At 51.2% G+C, this 13,321-nt stretch overlaps 1 protein-coding gene across 1 annotated transcript in view; it reads right to left on the reverse strand.

Annotated features, from left to right (window-relative positions):
• Positions 1-215: 215 nt before the first annotated feature.
• Positions 216-13,321, reverse strand: part of CCDC9B (coiled-coil domain containing 9B) — a gene marked incomplete at its 5' end in the record, with an annotated part of 41,542 nt that continues 28,436 nt past the window's right edge. Inside the window, 3 exons of the mRNA XM_080345988.1 lie at positions 216-301; positions 8,112-8,896; positions 9,239-9,296. Coding sequence (XP_080202114.1) covers positions 8,144-8,896; positions 9,239-9,296 — 811 coding nt within the window. The 3' untranslated portion in view covers positions 216-301; positions 8,112-8,143. The remainder of the gene's footprint in view (positions 302-8,111; positions 8,897-9,238; positions 9,297-13,321) is intronic.

Consider the following 13,321-nt stretch of genomic DNA (forward strand, 5'->3'; position numbering starts at 1 on the left):
TCCAGTAGACATTTCATTGGCTTGCCACACAGCTGCAATATAGGCAAAATAAATACAAAAGAAAAGTGGCAGTATGTTCTTTGTAGGTTGGGAGTGTGTGTAGCCTTCCCTGTCCTTTGGCACACGGAGGGGAAAGGGCGATGCCAAAACCGAGCAGGGGTGACGGTGACGGGGGACCCCACGTGTTGTGAGTGGGCGCTGAAGGGCACAGGGTGGATGCTGAAAGCTGATTTCATAGAAGGTCAAAGAGCGAGGACAAGCTCGTGCTCCTCTTCTCATCCACCGCCTTCAGCACGGTGTCCTGTGAAACGAGAGCAGAGACAGCAGCGGGGTTGTCAGTCCGAGCGGTGAATTAAAAGCGTTGGCTGAGTTTGAAGCTGACCTTGCTGCGTGGCGGGGGCTGCTGGGGGCCAGCACCCACCTGCCAGGTCCCACGGGAGCAACAGGGGCTCCGCAGCCCATGGCTGAGCTGGGGCGCCAGGCTGGATGAAACACGCTCCCAGTGCCCCCTGCGTTACATACAACTATAGTCCTTTTGCCTCAAGAGCAGCAATCCCTACAGGGCTTTGTGTGTGCTCGGGCAGCACCTGGAGCAGCAAGAGGGGCTGACGTGGGGCAGGGCTTTGTGGCCTCTCTTCTGAAACCTGTGCTGGGGCTGCAGCGCTTGTGGATCAGTCTGAAAACACTACCCCGAGCCTGGAGCCTTCTGTCCTGCAGCTGCCTTCACACTCAGGCACCTTGATCTGAACTGTGAAAGGCAGACTTTGTGGCTGGGTGGTTGTTGTTTGGTTGTTGTTTTTTGGTTGGGTTTTTTATCCTGCAGCTGCCAGATGCTCAGGAGCTGCTGAGAATTGCTGAGCTGGCATTTTCCTGCATCCGTGTTCAAATCCCCAGCTCTGCCTTCGGCTGATGCAGATTTCAGCACCGAAAGCTCACAAGGAAGGGCAGAGGGGCCACGTCAAAAGAAAAACAGATGAAACACCATGAAGGCAGGCAAGGCGATGGTAAGCTTGGCTCGCATAGAAAGGAAACCTCTGAAGGAATCATTTAAGGACACGTACACAGATATCTAATGAGGAACTTCACTGAAGGCATAGCCACAGCACTGAAACAATCGATGCTGTGTGCAGCTGAGACTGCAGGACTGTTGCTGGGGACATTTTCCACTGTCCTGTCCGTCTCCCGCTGCCGGGGTGCTGGGCCGCAGCAGCACGGTTCTGGGTGGACGCTGCTGCCAAGGGCCGGGAAGCAGATCTTCAGAATTGTGCCTGGTGGTCCTAACACTTTTAAAAATGTGTTGTACGAGTCTGAACTGACTGCAGAGCCAGCTCTGCTTATCGTTCATCTATCTTATTACTAATGGTTTCCAGTCTCTTTGACAGCCCTGTGCTATTAGTGCTGGTAGACAATTCCCTTCCCTATTTTACACTATTATCTGTTCAATACAGACATCTTCCTGCGCATGAGCGATGTAATTCTGCTGGCTCCCAATTTTGTTCTTACTGGGCACTCAGTCCCATGAAATACCACAAGGCAAACTCAGCCATGACATGTAAGACACATCATACTAGATTTTCTCACTTAGCTTTTTAAAACTGATATATATCTATATATCTATATGTCTATATATCTATATATCTATGTATCTATATGTCTATATATCTATGTATCTGCTGTTCCAACATACACTGTTAGGCCAGAAAAAATCAGTAAGATCATGAGTCATCTTCTACCTAGAACACGCCATTGGACATCCCTAATTTAATTCCCATTTGAATTAGAACTGATTTCTTTAAGGGAAAAAAAAAAAAATCTAATCCTGTCTAGATTTGCCAGTGGTAGAAAAATCATCCCTGCAACTCTTGCTGAGGTTAAATATGTAAAGAGAGTCTCTGTGGATTCCTATTGGAGTGACTTACGATCTTGTCACTCTCTAGGGCCTGTTCTCAAGGGCAGAGCAAGAGCAGGATGTCCCTGTGCCCCTGCGTGGCAGGTGACACCGTGGTACGTTCGACTCCCTTTCCACGGGGTTGGCCCCAAGAGGCTCCAGGCAGGTGCTGCCAGCTGGGGGGACAGCAGCCACCGCAGGTGACAAGAGCGGCTCCGCTTTCAACATTTCAAATGGTGACAGCTTGGCTGTCAGAGCCCTGCGTTATGTTCAGACTTGTTAAGCTGAACTAAGTAGCCGTAAGGAAACAAAGGTGCTCCAGTGACTAGCTGTGGTCAAAGTGGCAACTGCTTCTAAGAGTTCCTTGTCTGCTCAAGTCACCCCAACAAACTAAAGAAGAGACAGAAACCGTTGCAAAGTGCCAGAGAGATTTAGGAGCCAAGAGCCTATGTTTCCATATGGGCTGTGTACGCTCATTTCTGGGGTGTCAGTGAAAGCATCTGCTTTGCAGCAGCCCCCAGCTTTGACAGGGCCATACAACGTTGTCATCAAGCTGGTGCTGGCGCTGCCGCAGCCCCACGTTAGGCAGTCCCTGCCAAAGCACGTGGGGTGGCCAGCCTGGCAGTGACGGCCCTGCCCCAACATGGCACGCTTCTGAGCCCTCTGGCCACCTTGCCCTCATCTCCCTGTATTTATTCAGGGGCTTCTTCAATACATTGACTCTTGCACCAGAGTTTTCTGGCTTGAATGTTTCTCCTCCCTCAGTGGTGTTTGCTACCCCGCTGTATTTACAGAGATCACAACTCCAGCACTTTCTGCCTTCATCTTGCTAGACTAAACAACCATCCCCTGAGTACCCCTGGAGTCCTTCCCTGGGTTTCTTCAGCTCAAGTACATTTCTCTTGAACCACATCATCCCTGTGTTTTCCCGTGTTGTGCCCTGGGAGAGGTTTCCGTCACTCCAGAGCATGAACATCACCGCATCGCTCCCTGTGTTCAGCCATAGCGCTCCCAGTTCTGCACGAGGACACTGAGCTCTCTGCTCACGGTGGTACGTGGTGCTCTGCGAATCTGAAACGCCCGGTGTGTGACGGTGGGTCCGGGAGGTGATGTGGGCGACAGGACGGACCAGCGAGGCCCACTGTTCAAGTCAAGCCCTCGGGACCTCACTCTGCCGATCCTGAGCCAACTTCTAGACATCACAGCAGATGGGACGTTGTCATCTCTTGAACTCCTTGAGGAAGCTGGTGGGCTCTTTGGCAGCTCCGTAACTGCACTGGGAAGCGTTGGTTTCCGCTTGTCCTGCTTCCCGCACCAACGTTTAGTGCTGGTTTGCATCAGAAAGCCGACCCCTGCCGAGCCCTGCCGCGCACAGGCCCCGCGGCCCCGCGCCCGCTGACGTCAGCCCACCCGCCAGGTCAGACCCCTGGAGCTGCTCTGGAAATCTACCCCCAGCTGCACTTTCTCTAAAGACGTTACGATTCATTTTCTCAAGAGAATTCAGGGAAAAGCTTCTGTGGTTTTTGTGTATCATTTACTTCTCTGTGACTTGCTGGACATTCTCCAGGGATTCCAGCCCTGCACTTCGGGTAAATATTTATTCCTTGTTATTTGAAGCGAAGGATAAAAGCCCCACCACACTCTGCACAGCATCTCCAACCGGTTTGAAGGTGATGGAGATTTTTAGTGCCATAAATAGACATCAGCAGTGGAAGCTGTGAAAGCCACACGGTGGCCGCTCGCTGCAAGGAGCTGCTGCTGTGCAGGGATGGACGAGCAGCATGGCGGCGGGGAGGCAGGTCCAGCCGGCCCCGGGGGAAACAGGGCCCCGCGCCCAGGAGCAGCGCAGGTGCAGAGCACAGTGTCACCGCCCATTGCTCACAGCTGTTACCTGCCACGCTCCGGGCTGCCCAAGCTCCATGGACAGAGGGCACGGCCCTGGCACCAGCTGAAGTGACCCTGTTATAGGATTTCCCACTTCATTTACCTTCCTTTTGGAGTTGATAGGTTGTATTTTGCAAAATCATAGCACGTGTTTCAAAGCTGATTTTCCAAAAATTGCACCGTATCAAAACTGAATCACCAGTATTTAAAAACATAACATCAAAATTTTCTGTTTTGAAAAGGTTTAACGAGGGCTCCAGTCTGCGTTTTATAAAACACGAGGTGTTGAAGCAGACCCATTTCTGGTACATGCAAGGCACTTGTCAAATCTGTATTTTTGCACAGGGGAAAAAAATGATTTCCTTTGACAGTTACGTGCTACCTCTGGCAGGGAATTCCCAACCAGTCCTGACAGCCCACAGCAGTGCATCCTTCCAGGTGCTTCTTGATGCTGGTCATATCTCACGTGGGTTCCAGTTACAATAATCATCTTCCTTTATTGCTACGAGCTCTCTGTCCTCCAACACAGTAGCCATTCAAACTCTGCATAATTTAGATTCTCGGCACAGACTTGGCTCATGTTTTCTACCAGGCGCTCCAGGTCATTCCCTGGCCACTTGTTTCATGGACACAAAGCAGCGCAAAGCTTTCCAGCTGGTCTGGATTTACCAAGCCAGAGCTGCTTGGTACCTCCTGTAGGCTCGCCTAACAACAACCCATTTACCTTGCCGCATAAATCCTCATCCACAGAGAAGTTGCGTTGCTGTTGTTCGCGCACCGCAGGGTGAGAAGCGCCCCCTCCTCCCCTGCTGCAGCGCAGGATTTGTCATTGTGCTGCCTTGCCGCCAGCTCCACCGTCAGAACAGGCGCCTGCAGCTCCCTGCCAGCACCAACTGCTCCAAACTACACGCGAGCTCCCAGCCCACAGCCTCCTCAACTGGATTAGGGGCCATTCACTCAGGACTGCCTGCTCCTTAAAGATTCCGCTCCAGCCGTGAGAGGCAGAAAATAACTAAGGTGGTTTGGGCACCTGAATTCATGGTACTAGACACAAAAGGAATAAATAGCACTTTGAATTTTGCATTCTAACAAAGAGGCGCAGCTCTTTGTTTAACGCCTGATCTTATTGCTCTGCTAGCTCCCTGAGTGATGCTCTTTTCCTGGTTCTTGCTCAACCTCACTCTGCCTGATAATGCTGCACTTTTGATTAGCCAGGCTGAAAAGGCACGATCATTAGCTCGTCTCCTGTGGTTACATTCACCAGGGGACTCTAGCAGTTGTCCTGATGTTTCCCTCCAGGACAGCAACACCTCGAAGTCCCCGTGTGGGCCACAGGCAGCAGCTTTGCCGGTTTCCTGCGGGTTGCGCTTCAGCCAGTCCTTACCCGGAAGCATCGCCGGGAGTCAGCTGGCTCAATAAACCAAAAACAAAGAGGAAACTCCTGCCAAGGATTCAAACGCGCCTCAAATGGGGCAATTCTGAGGGATCTGGTTCCAAAGAATTGCTGTGAAATAACACTTCAGGGAGAATTACAGGAAAATAGAGCTTTGCAGCTTTTTACACAGAGCGTGGTCTACAACTGCTCTGTCTGCAGAGCACTAGGAGACAGAAGCCGAGGGAGAAGGGAAGCGAGTGGCGCCAGCCAGTGGTTATTTCTGACTGCCATCGGTGTCACTGCGCAGCCTGCCACGTTGATCTGGGGACTTCAAAGCAACAGCAGGAATAGACACGAGACCTTTTCGCTCCAAACATGCTGACAACTTAACTGACTTGAGCCAAATGAGCTGCTGCCTTTTTGGTGGCTGTTGTTGTAATCGCTGCTGTTTGTCGCTCCTGGGAGCCCTGCTGTCAGCCGCGCAGATGAACCGCTCTGCTGTGCTGAGCCAGGCCTACAGAAACCCAGCTCCTGCATTTCTGCTGCCTGCCAAGGGAAGTTCCTGACAAACTAGACACAGGGAGCAGACAGTTAAAGACACGTCCCTCTGTCTGCCTCCTACAAATAAATCATGGCAGAATCCACTCTGTCTGCAAACGATGGTGTTTGGGAAAGCCAGCCCTGACGACAGCCTGTCAGCGCTGCAAAGGGAGAGGCCAAATTGCTTTCTGGTGACTTGAGCAGATAGGAGGTGACAATGACGCCCCAGCCCATCGTCGCAGCCAAGCAGCACTCACGCGCTCAATCCTCAGGTGCTCTTGCAGCTGATGGAATGACAAAAACCCAGCAGGAGCACCCCATTGCGGGGATGGGGGACACAAAGCGCTGCTCCGGCTCAGCCCGGCGCCGCTGCGGCTGCCCTGCCAGCGGTCTCTGGTGCCAAGCGCGGAGTTCAGGCACACCTGCAAACTCAGCTTAAACTGCTTGGGAAAGAGAGGCAAGTGAGGCAGGAACATGCTCTCTTGGAGGGGCATGATCAGGGAAAACGAGCATTGCAGACAGGAAGGAGATTGATCGGAAGGCAGGTGGGATGAAATGGCAGAGGGTACCTGGGACACCAGTTAAACGCTCCTTTTCCCCCAGCATCACGACACTTGGTGTTTCCCAAACAATAAATACTTCCAGAGAGCAACACCGGCCTCAAGCTTTGGCTTAGCCAAACAGGTATGCCAGTGCTTAAGTGCAAACACCAGGTTAGGTCGCCTTCTCTTCTCCAAGACATAAACCCATGTTTCTAATTGAGCCTGCGGTAATGAATTCAGCGAGGAGTGCTGAGCGAAGAGCCACGCTCAAGTGGACTCAGGGCCCGATTAGCAAACCATAGGAATCTCCATTGCTGAGATGAAAATGGGCTACTGTAATTTATTGTTTCCTCTTAGTCGGTGTCTAATTAAAGTTATCCTGAGTGAGAAAAGTAGTCATTAATTCCTTCATCCTCTGGGGGCATTTTTGGTAGATTGGAGAGGCATGGCCTGGACAGCAAACTCCTGCTCTGTGCATCCAAGCATCTCTTAACGTTTTCATAAATGCTGTTGGAATTCATTTCCTTCACTTGAAGGAATTTTGGTTCAAGCACGGAACCAGCTCCTGCTGCTTCTTGGTGTTTTGTCTTTTTTTAAATAGCTGTAACGCTTGTGCTTCTCCAAGCCTTTTGTATAGTATTGGATTATAGTGAAAGTCTTTTGTTAGCAGCTTAACCACATCATCCCTAAGCTCATTTATGCCCCTGGGATGAATACTGAGCAATACCCAGTGACAAGCTGCTGGGTCGGGCCTGAAGAAAACGCTGCTGAAACCAGGGAAAGGCGCTTGGGGGGGGTGATCTGTCCGCCTGGCTTTGAGCAGCTAATTGCCTTTGAGCAGCTAATTGCCTCAAGTGCCCACTCACGGAATATCACTGCTGCCTCTCTGCTTAAAGGCTAGAACCAGGGGTATCCTGAGTGTGATTCAGGCGACAGGCAACCTGGATTGTGTTCTCAAAGAGAAAGGAGGCCCAGATCTTCAGCCGGGTGCCTCTGTGCTCAGCCCGAGTTAGGTGGAGCGAATTACAGCCTGACTGCCGAACCTGGCGGCAGGATCACATCCCGACTCTCCCGTCTGATCTGTGGGTCTGACACCCTGACCTGTGTCTGACAGTGCCTGGACAAGACAGCTCTTGCAAAGGTAACTGCCCAAGAGCCCCTACACTCCCTCCTTGCTCCTTCCTCCTAGTTTCTACCTTCTTTTTCTGCCTGTCATACTTTGTTCTCTCTCCTGGCCTTTCTCATTCTGCATTTGCCTTTCTCAAAGAAACTTCTTTGCTTGAGTAAAACCTGGAGCATTGCTACATAACCAGATCTGTTCTCCCTCCTTTCTGTCTGGTGAACAGGCCTTTTCAACAGCAACCGTCCTGCCCTTTGTATTTATGCACTGACTTCACATGAGTGTTCCTACACGAACAATTCAAAGTGCAGTCAGCCTTCTTCAAACTACTGTCCACAAGCCGGGCTGCTACAGCTGCGCAAGTGTTTTGGGAAAGGAACTGTGCTGCCCTCAAGTTATTCTAGTTGTGGTCACCCCAGAGACAGAAATAAATTAATCCCACTACCCTGAGGTTCTCCCTCCCAGGAACAGTTCCGGTGTGTGCCCTAACTAACGTGTGTCATCAACCAGACTCAGCAGTCCAGTTTTCTGTCCAAATTTTCCTGACTTTCAGTTGTTTCTCCATCCACTCCAGGGCAGGTCTTTGTGATGCACAGATTTAAACTACCTGAGGAACCCACATCACTGTTCATGAACATTTCTGGATAGTTACCCGGTGTGATGCCATAATGGGCACAGCAGGTGGGAGTTGTGGACCTGTACTAGAGCTGAGTGCATTAATAGGATAACAAACACACCATGAGAGTGGGATCAGGAACTCACCTTCTGCCTCAGGCAAGCCGGTGCAATCTTCGCTAGTTGAGAGCAACCCCACTGTCCTTGTCCTTGCAATCCTCAGGCTGCTCCCCTTCCCTGGGCTGTGACTTTGCCATGTCCTGCTCGGACACACCAGTCTCGTCAGAGCTGGCTTTGCCTGGGGGCAAGGGCTCTCCGCTGTGTTCAGTGCCTGCAGCATCTTCACCTCCTGGCAGTGCAAGTGTCTGCTCCTGAAGAGCAGCATCTTGGGTCGCTTCCTCCCCTCTTTTTCTCACCAGTTGTCCTTGATCTGCATCCAGTCCATCTCCTGCTGCTGTGTCCAGCTTTCCTCCGCGGCTGTTTGAAGAGTCCTCAGCAGACTCCTGTTGTGAAGCTGTGCTTTTCTCTAAGCCAGCTTCATCTAAATTGTCTTCCCCAGGCAATGAGAAGGTGTCCTCACTGCCATGGCCGGTGGCTTGCACAGAAGCCGTGCTGCTAGCGCTCTCCTGCTCCTGGGACACGTGGGCAGTGCCAGGCTTCCCGCTGGCTTCTTCCCCAACACCGTCCTTGCTGGGCTCAGGCCCTGGCTCCGAGTCACCTGTGCTGGCCACAGACACCTCCGTGCTGCAGCCCTTGGCTCCTCGCTGCTCCTCCTTCTGGCCATCGTGGGCAGACTGGACCTTTCCACTCTGTAGCCTTTGTGATGAGGAGGCCCCGTGATCTTGGAGGCCTGGCTGTTTCACCTTCTCCTCCAGCTCAGCTGTGCAGTTCTCTTCCATGCCTTCATCGCCTCTGCTTTTCCTCAGGCTCCTCTGAGAGAAGAAGGAAATATTTAGTTCAGCTCATTAAAATACCAGTATATGGTATTCCTTGTCTATCACGGCTCTCAAAACTTGAGGAAAAATTTGCAGAGGCCATTAAAGGGCGTAAAAGGATGTTGGTGGAGCAAAAGTGTTCAGGGACCAGAATAAGTGGGCTGGTTGTGCTGACAGAGGGTCAATGCAACGAGCGAAGCTGCTCTCACATCCTGCCATCTGCAGAGTGCTAGTGAGGGGTTCCTTTACCCCAGCTCTGCACTGGCTGAGAGCCTCCGACCTGCTGACAGTGCCCGTTCAGAGAAAGCTCAGCAGCCAGCCTTGACCTCAGGAGCTCACCTGGCTGTCAAGGTCATCCTTCGGAAAACACATGTCCTCGCCTTCTTTTGCATCCCATCTGTCAAGGGAAGGGAGACAAAAAAAATCAGCATTTAGGCCTTCAAGCTCTCCTATGGCAAAGGCACCCTCTCTGCCTGCCACCTGGGAGGGAATTTCTCCCAGGCCCATGCATTCCTTGTCTGAGCCCCTTGATGGGGCAACAAGAGCTAAAGGGGCAGGCAGAACCAGTCCAGTTCCTTCTGGCACCTGTAGAGCACTCAGCCTGTCCAGAGACGCTCATCTGAGACCACTACATCTTAATCAACTGGTGGATGTAATTCTGAACGTAATGAAAACATAAAACCCAATTGCCAGAACAGACAGTTGTCGTTAGACTAATAAGATATACACTTTGCTCATGCTGGTGTCTGCCACAGTCTCGTCCCGCTTGCCTGACAGTGCCCAAGGGTCCCAGTTCTCCACAATGGCAGATGCAGACAGTGAAGGATAAAATTGCTTTGAAGTACCCTGGGAGACTGCTGACTGCAAGAACTGCCATCAGGATCAGCCTGAAGGTCCAGCCTGCCCAGGCTCTCTTCCCCTCCCAGCATCACTAGCAGATGCTTCGGGCAGGGTTTGGAAAGAGGGCAAGTGCATTTAACACCCCCCTGTACCCTACCCAGCTTCCAGAAATGTGCAGCTCCGGGATTTCCTGAGAGATGGTGTCTCTGTGTTGAGTCATGCCCAGCAGACAGTCTCATCCAAGGATTTGTGTAAGTGCATTTCGACCCCATAATAAATTTGCAGCAGCTACAACATCCTGTGCCAAAGAGGGCAAGAGCTTGGTTAAAGGCTGCACGATGAGCTGCTTTCTTTTGCTTGTTTGAATTTGCAAGGGTGAATATAAATCTGCATTTGCCCATGCAGTGCTACTGGGCAGGGAGGGCTCTTAGTAATCTTGACCTTCTTAGATGTGTGTCTAAGTGATATCACACACATTTTATATATATATATATATATATATATATATATATATATATATATACATACATACACATGTATATTATATACATATTTCTCCCTACTCCATACTCTTAAAACACATGTGCAAACGTGTGTGAGATTTAATTCTTCTCTAGACAGACTCTGCTGGGTTTACTGGCCTCTTCATTTGGCAAAATTGGGCCAAGACACAAAAACTGAAGATGCACACCGAGCTGACTGTAGAGTCAGGCAGTCCCACAGGCACATGTGTTACAGTGACCCCATGTGCCCTCGTGAAAATTGTGTAGGAATTACCATCACAGGCTCCACTGTACAATCACACTAAGCTGCTTCACACTGTCTTTTTATCTAGCAAAGTCCTCAGGGCAGAAGCAAATTGCATTTGCAAGCACTTTCAAGGCTCTCTCAAAGCGTAGAGCCAGGTATGGGTAGCAAAAAGTCGGGCTGCAGAGCTGATCAGACCCAGTGTCACGTGTCAGCGCGGCGCCCTCGGGACCGGCTCCCTCTGCGCCCAGCAGCCACGCGGGTGGCACAGCCAGCAGTGCGGAGGGAGCCCAGCTCCTGCAGAGCAGCCCTGCACACACCCCGCAGGCCTCAGGACGGCAATGCTGAAACATTCAGCACCTCCACCCGACATGTTCCTCCTCCCCATCATTACTGCTCACACCGAGTGTGTTATTCATCGCTAACATGCAAGGAGAACACTCAGCACATTCCCTAGCACATTAAGGCTGTCCAGGACAGACACTCATATAGGAACTTGGCTCCAAATCCTTTCTGAGGTAAAGTGCTGCTGGAAGCCACTACCAGATGCCCCAAACGGTCTGATCAACTGCCCTTGAGTGGCCTGGACTTAAACAGGAGGGGAGTCTCTAAGTGGTAAAGGCAGATCCAAGTGAAGGTAAGGAAGACTCAGCACCTCAAAGGCTCCCCGAGCTGAGGTTTGAAATGACAGGAAAAGCTTCAGAAATGGCTCTTCCCAAAGAGAAGCAGTGGAACTAAGGATGCTCTTCCAGCCTCAGAGACAAGATGGCATGACCAGAGACACACAGGATCCCCTCTAGATCAACAGAGGACCCAGAAGATGCAATGGAGAGATAAGGAAAATGAAGTCCCTGAGGTGAGCTGAATGGGCAGAAGGAGAGCTGTTCTGAAATGGTTCTGGAAGCATGGAGCAGCTGGTGGTGCTGAGCTCTCATGGTGAGACAAGGTGGGCATGGCCGACAGCACAAGACGTGACCAGAACAAACCAGATGTACCAGCACATGGAGCCCCCAGGGAAAACCTCCTCAGCTCCTTCCCACCTTAGCAGGCCCTGAAGTGCAGGGAAACAAAAGACTCCCACAGGAAGGAGAGAGAAAGGAAGCAAACGATCTTTGCAGTGGGTATAACTCATGTTCCCGCAAACACTGACAAGAACCAAAGCTGCTTGTTCTGTGCAATTGCTTCCAGCCCTTGGGAGCACTGAGCATCTCTCCCACAGGGAGACACAACCTGCTCTGCAGCAATAAACTGCCCCTTCTCAAAGCAGAGGGGATGGCACTGGATGGCGACTCTAAAGAAACAGATGGATCAAAGTCCAAAGGAAAAGTGTCTCAGGAAACAGTGTTCTGTGATTAGCTTAGAGGAGACCCAGACAACTGACAACAACTGATCCAGCTCAGTTCAGCAGGAAGCACAGACAGCATTGCTGCACCAGTGGCCTTCCCCCTGAACCCCGTTTAGCCCCAAACTGGTGTGTGGTTTCAGACAAGCTGTATTCTGTAGGAAGTACTGGCTCTTAGAAAGGATGACGCCCTGAAGTCAGGTCATTTGCGGCTATTAAAAATCGAACAATTAGTGTGAGGGTAGTAGAGTCTGCCCAACAGCCACCTGTGCCTTTTAGTATCAGGTGAGTATATTTGTTCCTTCTGTTTCTCTCCAGTGCAGCTGTTGAAGCAATCCCTGTGTTTTCAGTTGTTCCCTGACCGCCTTGTAGTCCGTCCCTTTTTAAATTTCATTCTTACCTCCCTCTGGCCAGCTTCCTGTCCCTGCTTTAATTCTTCCCTCTCTGCTCTGTCACTTACATTTTCTTGCTGCCTCTCTGGCCAGCTCCCCGGCCTTTTTATTACCACAAATAACGCAATTTCCGTGGCGAACCTCAGAGGCAGAAGCACGCCAGGTGTTGCGGTCTGGGGGTCTGCGTTGGCCCTGATAGGTCAGAACCGTGGGTAAATCACTGCGTCTTTCAGAGTTTTGAATGGCAGCTGTCTCAGGTATTTACAGACAGTAACACAACGCAAATCACCAGCGTGCCTGTCCTGGGGGAGCGAGCACACGCACAGCTCTGCGGCTTTTCTTTCCCAAGTACGTTTTATCAAGGATGGAGCTGAAGAATTGAAAGGGGTGGAATGTAACTTAGAAACAAAGCTAACTTGATTATTTGCATGCTGTTTAACCTGTTCTTCATCAATTTACCAGAATTAAATTTAATTTTTAAAGGTATGATTAACTAACAAGGCTTAGGAAGACAGAAGATAACCCAACATTATGCTTTGAGTAGATTCCCAATGTGCAGCATAACTTGATGAGTTACGGCTGCTCGGGTGCATTTCCTCAAAGCACAGTCACTGGAACCAAAAGCACCAGTGCAAATTCTCCAGGCTTATGGCGGTAGCAGGCTCTGCGTACGAGACCCACGCCTGTCCCGCCAGCGCAGGATCCTGCGCGCACAGCCCTGCCCAGCACGCTGCACCTCGGCCAGGTCACAGCCAGCACCCCGACCTCCCACCGACGCACCGCTCTGCGTAACGCGGCCAGCACCCCCATGAAGCACAAAGCTGCTGGTGCAACCCTTCAACTGCACGGCCAGAGCTGACCGGGGTGGCTGAAGAACACAAACTTCACATGCTGGGAACGGTTTTGTGCCTGGACAAATGGAGAAGCTTGGGTATGTGATCAACTCTTCATCCTCTGTTGCCCGCTAAAGGGCATGGCAGTGCTGCAAAGACAGTCGCTGTTATTAAACTGTCAGTGTGGCTCCAGGAAACTGGAGACTGCACCAAATTTAATTACGGAGAGCAGCAGGGGAGGGGGGCCCCTGGGAGGATGTGGGCGAAC

Source organism: Nesoenas mayeri, assembly GCF_963082525.1.
Source record: "Nesoenas mayeri genome assembly, chromosome: 5".
In the NCBI taxonomy this organism is placed as follows: Eukaryota; Metazoa; Chordata; class Aves; order Columbiformes; family Columbidae; genus Nesoenas; species Nesoenas mayeri.